Below are 11,068 nucleotides of genomic sequence, written 5' to 3' on the forward strand. Positions count from 1 at the left end.
ATTTTCACCCCATGGCACAATCTGGGAGATTTGAGACCCTGCAGTTACCTAGTTTCACTGCCCTCTTCAGTCCCACGGGCTGTGCCCCAGGATATTCCCTGGAGCCTCACAATGCCAGGAATTACATTACAAGAATTCCTAAAATTCAGGAGGTGTGGAGGCAAAAAAATCCATTAGGCATGAAAAAGCTGGACAACCAGCAATGGATCCTGGGTAGCTTAAAACTCCTGGCAAATAAACACAAGGCTGAAGCAAGTTTAAAAAATATTTCATTATTTTAAAAAGAAAGAGATTTTCATTTCCCACCACACAGAGATTTCCATTTCCCACCACAACAAGAAGTCCAGAGCTTCCCAGTGCTGAGGCAGTTTTATTTCCACAACTGCCTGGAGCAGCAGTGATTCCCAGGACACCTCCCCAGTCAGGACAAGCAGGGGTAAATCTCGATGCTGTTGATCCTGAGAACGGTCTGGGGGTTTGCAATGACTGAAAAAGAAGGAAAAGGGGGAAAAAAAGGATCAGGTAACAGCATAAACCTGGTGCCTAGCTCGTGCCAGGGCTCCTGCTGGCAGACAGCAGCATTCCATGGGGATGCCAAGGACAGCAGGTCCCAGTGGGCAGCCTGGCCAAGGCTTTACCATCCATCCCATATAAAAATAGCCATAATTCCTCCCTCTCTCAGACAAGGAAGAGACATTTGGCAACCAAAACCTGGGCAGGACCCTGTTTGGGCTTGCTGGGATCTGTGATGACACATCCAATGTTCAAGGCTTTGGGGAGAGACCGGGATTGCTCTCCTGCCCAGGAAGTTCAGGGAACACTGAGGGAATACTAAACCTTGTGTGGGTGCAGATGGGACAGGGGCTGGCTCTGGGGACACAGAGAATGAGCCCCTTCCCCAGGTCCTTGTGCTGGATTCCTCCCCTCCCACACCCAGCAGGGAAGGAGAGGTGTATTCTCCCCTTTCCCCCTTACTTTTCTTCCTCTGGAAGTTGTGTCTCCTCCAGAAGCGCATGTTGACCTTGGGCCACGACTCCGTCTTCTCGATCACCGTGGCCTCCACACGCACCAGGTCCTTCCTTGAAAAGGAGGGGGAGAAGCACCAGGTTTTTGTTACTTACAAGTTTTAGTTATTTACATTGCTAGCATTGTCCCTGCTAGAAAGGAAGGGGCTATTTTCAGGCTAGCAATGATTTATTGCTCAGATCAACAGCAACCTCAGAGGCTGTGATATTTTAGAGGAGAAAGTATTCAGTCATAGCTCAAGAGCAGTCACAAATTTATTTGTTACAAGATGATATATCAACTTCCTAACTCAACAGACAGCTGCCACAAGGTTTATCTCACTTTTCTAACTTATCACCTTTACTTACTTCTGCAGCACTGCAGGTACTTTTATCCAATGGGTTTCTAACTCATGGGCACACATGTTTTTTTGTTAGGGGAAAACCACATTTTTATTTTAACTTTTAACAACTACACCCTTATATTACAAACTCTTCATTGTCTTATCAGTACAGTTTCTCACTTACTTAAGGTATATTCTCACCTACAACTATAGAAATATAAGTTTATGATTTTTTGGTTTAGTATCTGTGTATTGTATTTTCACATCAATCTAAGATTCCTTAAAGGCTGTAGATCAAATTTTTCAGTGTCTGTGGAAGTTTCTGTTTCTCTGATTCTCACAACGTCCTACTTTTGGGCAGCAGGTTTCTGGGAGAAGAGAGAAAGGGATAACAATGCTGGGAATTGCAGATCCTCCCTGGGAGGAGGGCCACCTGCCCAGGCACAGCCAAAAGCCTCCAGGTGCTGTACCTGGCTCAGGTGTGACAGGTCACAGCTTCCCTGTCATGGGAGGGATGAGATCTTCCATCAGAGCAGGCAGCAGACACAGGGACCTGCAGGAACTTGCAAGATTGAGGCAAGATAAACTTCCCTGGCACCTCCAGGTGATTTCATGTGCCTTGCTTTGGTTTTGGCACAGGATGAGCCCATCCCTGCTCCTGATCAACAAGCAATCCTTCCTCTCCCTCTAAAGCATCACAGACAGCTGGAAGAAAATCTCACCTTGTTGGAAATGCTATAACTTTCCCAATAATTTTTAAAATAATTGTTTTAATGAACCATAAGCAATTTTCCACTGTAGCCAGCGTTTAGCAAGGCTTGCCATAAATCTGCTGCTGCTGCTGGAACACAGTTTTGGGGAAAATTACATTAAATTACTAAGTTTTGCTAAAACAACTGTAATCAACCTTGAGATGCTTCAAGGGTCTCAGAAGGTGAGAACCCCCAGGCAGGATCCAGACAGGAGCTTTGCACAGGGGGTTTTTAGTCAGCAGCCACAGGGAAGGAGGAGGAGCTGCTCTTCCATGCACAGCACTCCAGAATTCCATTAAAAGCTCGTTAAGTTTGCCACAGGAAGACATTTAAAGACCATTTTGCTGACAAACGGCTCTGTCTGCACTTGAGGGGGGCAGAGGGGGAAGCCCATCCAGCTGAAATTGTTCCAGCAAGGTCACTGGGAGGCCAAAGGCTTCAGACAGCCACCATCTCTTAAAATTCATCCTGGGGCTGTGATTAAATCAGAGATTGGATCCCGGAGGAAACTGATTTATCTGCAGTTAGTGACCAGCCCGGGAGAAAAGGGATATAAAATAATTCAGATTTTCAGAAACCACTGTGTGACCCCGACATGCCAGCTCCAGGATTTGCTCCACTGAACCATACACAAACCCTGCACCCCTGAGGGAGGAGAAAGCAGAAAGCAAACTGCACTCCAGACGTGGTTTACCACTAATCTGGGACTAAACTTCCTGGATTCAAGGCCCTGCTGGGTTCTCTGTGGGACTCAGCTCTAGGAACTGCTGGCAGGAGGCTGAAGGACAACAGAAACCAACACGCTGGGGAAGAGCTCGTGGGCAGGACAAGTTCTTAGCAAAACAGAGCCCAAGGAAAAAAAAATAAAAATCTCTATCAAACGTTTTAGGTATGACTGGAATGTCCATAAAAATAAGAAGGGGGTCACACATTTCCCAGAGCCCGACACAGCTGCGTGTGTCCATGGAACACAGCAAAATGTTCCATGGATTGGAGTTTTGCAGGAGGTGAGAAAAAATCAGGATGGAACCTCATGAGCTGGGCTGAAAGGTGATGTCAAGAGGCAGAAAAAAACAAAAACATGCAGGCAAGCTCCAAGCCCAGAGGATGCAAACTGTTGGATCACAGCTGCAGCTGCCAGGCTGGCTCCCTGCAGGACTGAATCCCAGCCCAGCTCCAAAGCCTTTGGCACTTCCACTGCAAAAAGGGGCAGGTAGCAGGAGAAACAGCAAGCTTTCCTAGAGGGAAAGTTCCCATCAGCTCTGTTTTGTTTAGAAATGAGCCAAACTTTCCCTGCTCTCGTGCCTAGCACAGGCTCCAGCCCTCGTGCCAGCTGGGGACAAACACGGAGCCCAAGAGATTCCAGAGCAGGAGCCAGCCAGAAGCTCCCAGAATAGCCTCCAGCAAGCACATGGGGTGTGCTAGGATTTAAAGAAGTGTCATCCTATGGGGTATCAGAGGAACAAAGCCTGTCCAGCTGTCCCCAACAGGACACTTTGGGAGCCCACAGGAAGCGGCTCCGGTGAAGCCTCGGGCTGTGAGCGCTCACTGGGTGTTTATTTATACAACAAGAGGAACACAGAACTGCCTCTCTTCTCATCCAGCCTCTCCTCCCCTCCCCAGAGTGTCTGTGGGCTAGGGGATTGTGTGACAGAACTGCAGTGTACATTGCTGATGACACTCATTCCCCTTCCCCCTTCTCCTTTTCTCCACCCCGTATCAGAGCTGGGATTTGGGGGGTTCCCTCAGCTCACAGGGTGATGGCATCTCCCCCTCAGCCTTCACTCTTCCTGGCCAGCCCCTTCCTCCTCCCACTGACTCTCTTCAGCCACAGGCCCTGGGACAGGCCAGATGTGCAGCCTGGTCTGCCTCAAGCAGCTGCCAACACCTCCCACACCCTCACAGCACCTGCAGGAGCCAACAGCTGGATTTCCTCCTGTCCTGGAGCTCCTGGCTATGCCCTGCCAAGCCCAGCACCAAGAGCTGCCAACAACCACCCCAGGGCCCCTGGATCAGCTGGGGAGGGAAGCTGCTCCTCAGCTGCCTGACATGGCACATCCCAAAACTAAAAGCCCATTTCCAGTCCTAAAAATGAGATTCCCCTTCCTAAAGCCTTCCCCACAGGCAGTAACTCAGAGAATCCTGATGATCTGCTATTCCAGATCCACTTCTAGGGCTGCCACAAGGACTGGCAGCTCCCAAAATCCTGTCCAGCACAGGGACCTGAGGCAGGTACCACCAGTGCCACCAGGGCCATGTTATCACAGCACAAATAACTCCTAAATACCACCAGCAGTAACACCTGGCCCACACCCCCTTTCTTTCAGGAAGGAAAAGTCCTGTACAGCAAGTCCTACAGCAGTGGGATGGAGGCAGTGCCAAGGGATCAACTTCTCCCAAGTTCTGTGACTGCTGGATTATGTGATTAATAGGAAGGGAAAAATTAGGAACACTGAAATCAGGGTTAAGGCTTGCTGGAGTAAGTCAGTGGCAAAGGGAAAAACCCAACTTAAAGGACTAAGGAAAAGGAAATTTCTGGCTTATTTCAAGATGACCACCACCAAAATCAGGGTAGAGATGCTGAAGAGCAACATGTCCTGCTAGTTTGTGCAAGGAGGAAAAGGTCCCACTGAGGTGAATACCCAGAGGCCGATGAGCTGTTTTACTGGTGATTCTTTCAAAAGCCACGAGGCTGGGATCAAAGTTAGTGCTGATAAATCCCAGTTTCAGGGACTGCAGAGCCCTGAGGCCACAATTAAGTACAAAAATGTCATATAATTCCTTGATGAAGCATCTTACCCCAGCAGTGGCCTTCCAACGAGCGTGAAGTCATCAGCACCAACCAGCAACACCTGGGGGAAATAAATCAGGCACAAATCACTGCTCATTGTCCTGGCAGAAATGCAAACAAGACCTTTCAAATTCTACAGCCATAAAGGAGTCAAAGTGCCTCAAACCAGGCCTTCCCACATTTCAAAGCTGACACTAACTGGAGGGGTAGTGAGGAAAGCTGCTAACAGGCTGCAGACAGAGCCATTACTCTTCCAGAGAGCTCATCCCACTCAAACAGGCTGCACAAGTATCTTTCTGCATGATCAGAACACACTGAACCTCTCTGTCCTGGCTTACCAGCAGCCATAAAAAATTATGAAAAGCAATCAGGGAAGAAGAATAACCTGCCTCGCGTGGGATCTGGACAAATGGCAGCTCCTAAACCCTTGCATTTTTACAGCAAATGCTACAAATCCCAGTGGGGAAACAATTCCCTCATGCTCCTCTGTAAGGCCTCCAGATGGGGAATAAAGAAATGAACATCTGGGGGTTCATTTCAGCCACATCTAAAGGAACAGGCAGGATAAGAGAGGATACAGTAGGAAGAGGCTGCATTTCACTGGAATCATCGAGTTTGGAAGGAACCTTCAAGGTCATGGAGTCCAACCATGAAACCCAGCACTACCACAATCTTCCCCAAACCATGTTCCCTAAGTGCCACATCTGGAGCCACTTCTCCCAGGGCTGCCTCACAAACCCTCTGACAGCACTTAAAAACCACCCAGAGTCATGAGAAGTTCTGGCTTTTGTTTTGGACAGAAAAAAAAAAAAAAAAACAAAAACAAATTAAAGGGCTCTGGTGTTCAGGCAAATTTTCTCCTTCACTCCCATCTAGATCTTTGCATTCTGAGCTGGCTACAGCACAGAAATCCCTCCTCTCTGCTGCACACAGGGATGTGGGGACATAGACGAGGACATTCCTAAAAAGCTGCTTCAAAACTGGGCTTCAAAGCAATGGGCAAGCACAAAAACTCCACAGCTCTCCTTAATTACTTGCTGAGCTCTAACAAACAACACCAAAGCGAAGCCAACAGAATCCCACTCCATAATATTTCCCTTCAGCCTGGATTAATGAGCCTCTGCAAGTCCCTGCTAGCTGTCCAAGGCTGAGGATAAAGATATTAATTGGATCTTGGCAATTCTCCCCTCCGTGCCCCATCCCTCTGCCTCCACCCAGCCCAGCACGATAAGGATCTTGCAGAGCCCTGAGGAGTTTACAGTCCCTCTGGGAGACCTGCAAGGATTTAAGAGGTTGGACTTGATGATCTTAGAGGTCTTTTCCAGCCTAAATGACTCTGTGATCCGGGTGCTGGACTCTCAAGGCAAACACAGGCTTTTGCTGCCGGCTCTGGAAACAACAACTGTCATTTTCTTTTTTTGGAAAGAGTTAGGACAACAAAAATCTGTCTCCCCACAGAGTCTGGCAAGACTCACTCCAGCCCTGTTGAACAGAAATCACAATAATATCTGAAACTGGAGCGAAACCAAGAGAACTGGAACAAAACAAAGGGCTGGAATGAAGGTGGGAGACCCCCAGGAGCACTTTGGGATGATAAAACCACTGATGGGTTTTGCCTCCAGGAACGTTTGCAGGGAACTTGTTCTGGGGTTTTTTCACCTTTTCCATGCGGATCCTGTCTCCACACTCGGCCTCCAGGACGTTGTCCATCATGATGAGATCCTCACTGGTGATTTTCCACTGCTTGCTGGCGAAGTGCACGACGGCGAAGAGGCGCCCGTAGCGCCCGGCCGCGATCAGCCCGTTCACCTTCTGCACCACCTCTGCTGGCAAACAGCAGGCCAGCATCAGGGCAGCTCACCCAGGGAGCTGGGAAGGGCTGGGAAAACCCACCCAGCCACCCTGCTCCCCCCCAGCACTCTTATCTCCTGGGAATCTCTGAGCAAGGATCAACAGCAGCGTTGCTTCCCAGATGTGCAAGCCTCCCTTTCTTAAAATTAATGATTTATTTGTATTTTAGGTGCTGGCAAAGCCACACATAAGTAAACATCTTGTATACACTGTGCAGCTTCTCTACCCTGCTGACTCTCAGGCCATTCCTCAGGCATCCCAAAATACACTGTAGTTGGATATAAAGCATTCCAGAAAAGAGCTCTTGTCCATGCACCCTGTGTTTGGAGGAAATTCCCTCCATTTCCAAGTCATATGCAAACAGCCCAGGGCTCTGAGTTGTGCTTAAGGCACAGAGGAACATCGGGAAGAGCTTGGCAGAACACCAGGGAAAGCCTGGCCCCAGAAGTTGTACCTGCAGCGAGGACAGGAGAGACCTGCCCCTTGCTCTTTCCCAGAAAAGCCTCCTCCCATGTGCATGCAGAATGGTGCCAGAGCAGGACACAGCCCAGAGACCAGGCCCTGCACATGGACAAACTCCATTCCCTGTGATCAGCTTCCTGGGCAGTGAATCCAGCCCCAGTTTTTATGGGAACACCAAAAGGTGTTGGTCCCTGACACCATCCCACTGCCAAACAGCAGCTTCCCACCCTCCCGAGCTGCTCAGGAAAACACATTAAAAAGTGGTTGAATCATTTGTGGTTTTTTTTTTTTTTCTTGGAATGCAAACAGAACATCCCTTTGGGACAGACAGGAATCCAGCAGCCAGGCAAACCCAACCCAATCCTTACAGGAATGCTCAGAAAAGGTCCAAGCTTCAAGCCCTAGGATTCAAACTTAAAGGTACAGGTAGGAACACAAATTATTTGCAGGGCAGGAGCTGCTGCAATTCCCACCAGGATAGAGTTGTTAACAATTCTCCCAACACCTCCAGTGCCAGGAAACATCGAGTGATTGCTGGCTTGGATCTCAGCACCATGTGGAGAGACCCATCCTAAAATATCCGGGGCTGTTTCCATGGGCAGCAGGAGGCAGAGCTGGAAAGCTCCTGCTGCTGTTCCCTTTGGATGAGCACAGCCAGGAGAGAAGGATGAAAGGCTCAGCAGCAGCAGGAGGCAATGGCATGGGAGCAGGATGGCAGCGATCCCTGAGGAGGGGACACTGCTCCCCACGGGGCTGGCAGGGAGCAGTTTGTGGTTCACTGCTGGGTTATTTCTCACACAGGGACAGGCACCCATCTGGCACCTGAGTGATTGTTGACACTTGGCTTCTCATCACAGAGCAGAGGAAAAGCAGGATCAGAGCAGGGCAGCAGGAGATGTGGAGCAGGAGGCTCTCTCCACAGCACAGCCCTCAGTCAGGGACACACTCCAGCCAGTGATGGGGGACATCTGCAGGGAGGTGAGCTCAGCTCTTCTTGTCAACCTTGTCACCCAGCCCAGAGCACTGAGTGCCACATCCAGCCATTCCCTGGATACCCCCAGGGACAGGTGGGGACTCCAAACTTCCCTGGGCAGCCCCTCCCAGCGCCTAACATCCTTTTCCAGAAAGAAATTCCTCCAACCTGCCTCTTCCCTGGCACAGCTTGAGGCAGTTTCCTCTCACCCAGCAGTCCTGACAGCTGAGGGGACACGACCTGACAGTCCTGACAGGGACACGACCCCCAGTGCTCTGTCACACTGTGTCCCACCTCTGCAGGTCTGTCCTGTGCCCACCATCCAACTGCTCCTGCTGGCTGGATGCTCTGTTTCGTGCACCAAAATACACCAGCTCTCCCTGTGCCCACCATCCAACTGCTCCTGCTGGCTTTGATTTAACCAGTGAATGGAAAATAACTCGTTTCTCCTGCCCAAAATGCTTCTCTCGTGCTTTAATTTTTTTTAATATAGTGTTTCATGCCACATATCACATCAGGTAAGGTTCCTCTGGGACAAGCTGCCCTAAACTAAGGAGAAATCACTGTACCCAAATCTCCCAAACCTGGGGAGCAGCTGGAGCACAATTCCAGCAACACTAAAACACATGAGAAATTAAATTCAAAAAAAAAGAAGTGAAGAATACAAACTTCCAACTGAAGATATTTATGCTCCATCAGGCCTCGAGGCAGTGCTGGAAGACCAGATTTGAGACCTTTACCTGCATGATACTTGGCTTCTTCCACTGGATCTGGAAGCTTCACTTCAGGCCATGGGGGTGAAGTCAGGGAAGTTTTGGCAACAAGTCTGTGAAGGACAAGGTAAAATTCACTGCAGCAAGCAGAAGCTGCCAAGAGATGGAAAACAGGGAGAGGAAAGAAGGAAAAAGGAGATGGAGTGGAACTGGATATTACTCACAAACACCCCACCAAAAGGCATCAGATTACAGTTAACAATTAGGCAAGAATCTACAATAGCACAAAAGCAATCTTAGATATAAAGAGGAGGGAGATTTGCCTTGGAAAACCCCATGAGATGAACATGAAAGGTCATGGTTTCTGCAATCTGAAAATTTAGCAGATTTTGTTAACACCATCCCAAAATAATTTTGTAAACACCCCCCTCAGCAGTGGGCAGTTCAGGTTTTCCTGCATGCAGAAATCTACACTTTGGATGCACCAAATGCATAAAATATTCAGGAATAAACATGAGATGTAGTGGAAAAAAGCAAAATGGACTCAAAATCCTTTGCAACGATTGATTTACTCTGTAACCCTGAGGCAAACATCCCAAAAGGCTTTAATTCAACAGGAACTGCAAGCACCTGTGAGCACACAGCCACAGGCACTGAGGCCTCACAGGGTTTAGTGAGATTTTGGGTGCTGCATCACCCAGGCAGGGATCCAAGATCTCTGATCCCTGAGGATGAGCAGGAAGAGGGAACAGTACATCCTGCCATCCTCCCTGGCAGGAGCTCTCTGCTCCTGCAGTGTCCCCTCCTGGTCACAGCCAGCAGCAGCTCCTCAGTCCTGCAGGAGATCCCAGCACAGGGAATGGAATAAAGGCACAGCAGGAGATCCCAAAGGGATGGAAAAAGCAAAGCCTGAAGGTGTCATTGGAAGAAGTGTCACAGGATTCCTGAAGGGTTTGCCTTGGAAGGGATGCTAAAGCTCATCCAGTCACAACCCAAGGCAGGGACAATTTCCACCAGACCAGGTTGCTCCAAGCCCTCTTCAACCAGGCCTTGAACATTTCCAGGAGGGATGGGGGAAAAAAAACAAAAAACAAAAAACAAAAAACAAAAAAAAAAAAAACCACCCCCAAAAATGAAGAGAAGCATCCGTCTGGGAAAGGTGACTGAAGGTAGGCAGAGCCCAAAACACTGGGGAGTGACCAAGGGGCAGCCAAATCTCCTTCCCAGAGAAAAGCCAGCTGCCCTCCCAGCCTGGAAGCAGGGCAGCATTCCAGGGGGAAGAGGAAAGTGATGGATGTGTGACATTACCCTGCCTGTGGGGATGAGCTCTGGGAGCTCCTGTGCCGGACTGCAGCCGAGAGCAGCGAGGCTGAAAGGGAGGAGAAAAAAGATAATTAAACACAGGCAGCAGCTGCTGGGCTTTTGCAGAATTCCAGAATCATTCAGGCGGGAAAAGTCCTCCCAGACCACTGAGTCCAGCCTGTGACTGCTCACCACGCTGTCACCCAGCCCAGAGCATTGAGTGCCACATCCAGGCATTCCTGGGACACCTCCAGGGATGGGAACTCCAGCACCTCCCTGGGCAGCCCCTTCCATTGCCTGGGAAGGAGATTGATAAAGTCCCTACTCCCTCCCATCCACTGGATTTTGCAGAAGGGTTTATGCCAAAGTGCAAAGAACCGTGTAAAGCTGATTCTTTTTGTTAATATTCCTTGATTTTTGTGCTGCTCCGAGGCTGATGGTGGGAAAGACCCGGATCCCTTCCACCTCTGGGAAGAGCTCCAGGGCCCATCCTGCAGGTGCAGGGCAGGGACACTGAGGAGGCAGCAGTGGGGACCCTGACTGCTGCCAGCCTCCTTCCCTCCCTCCTCCCATGGCAGGAGCAGGCAGAGCACAGCCCTCCCATCCTTCCTTTCCTCCCAGAAAGACGAGGATGCTGGCAGAGCATCTTCCTCCATTCCTTCCCTTCTTCCCAGCAGCAATCAGAGCTCCTTCCTTTTCCTGCTTCCCTCCTTCCCAGCAGCAGGCAGAGCTCCTTCCTTCCTCCCTGCCTTCCCTCCCAGCGGCAGGGGCAGAGGTTGTTCCTCCCTGACCTTGTTCCCCGGTCCCGTTCCCCGCTCACCTCCCGCCCTCCGCGCTCGCGCCGCCGCCATCGCGGTGACCTCGCGCCGGACGCGG

General features: G+C 49.9%; 1 protein-coding gene across 1 annotated transcript; it reads right to left on the reverse strand.

Annotated features, from left to right (window-relative positions):
• Window positions 1–252: 252 nt before the first annotated feature.
• Window positions 253–11,059, reverse strand: MRPL21 (mitochondrial ribosomal protein L21). Its single transcript, XM_058807452.1, has 7 exons — window positions 11,013–11,059; window positions 10,199–10,259; window positions 8,918–9,003; window positions 6,551–6,714; window positions 4,900–4,952; window positions 976–1,079; window positions 253–486 (listed from the first exon to the last, which is right to left on the reverse strand). The coding sequence occupies exons 1-7, from the start codon at window positions 11,041–11,043 to the stop codon at window positions 422–424; spliced, it is 564 nt and encodes a 187-aa protein (XP_058663435.1). The 5' UTR covers window positions 11,044–11,059; the 3' UTR covers window positions 253–421.
• Window positions 11,060–11,068: the final 9 nt, after the last annotated feature.

This window comes from Ammospiza caudacuta, chromosome 6 (genome assembly GCF_027887145.1).
Source record: "Ammospiza caudacuta isolate bAmmCau1 chromosome 6, bAmmCau1.pri, whole genome shotgun sequence".
NCBI lineage: Eukaryota > Metazoa > Chordata > Aves > Passeriformes > Passerellidae > Ammospiza > Ammospiza caudacuta.

Excerpts from the sequence above, each read along its gene's own strand:
- MRPL21 (XM_058807452.1), bottom strand. The coding sequence starts at position 11,043 with ATGGCGGCGGCGCGAGCGCGGAGGGCGGGAG. Across the intron at positions 6,715-8,917 it reads AGAAGCCAAGTATCATGCAG|AGGTGGTGCAGAAGGTGAAC; the intron begins GTAAAGGTCTCA and ends GTTTGCCAGCAG. Across the intron at positions 487-975 it reads CAACTTCCAGAGGAAGAAAA|TCATTGCAAACCCCCAGACC; the intron begins GTAAGGGGGAAA and ends CTTCTTTTTCAG.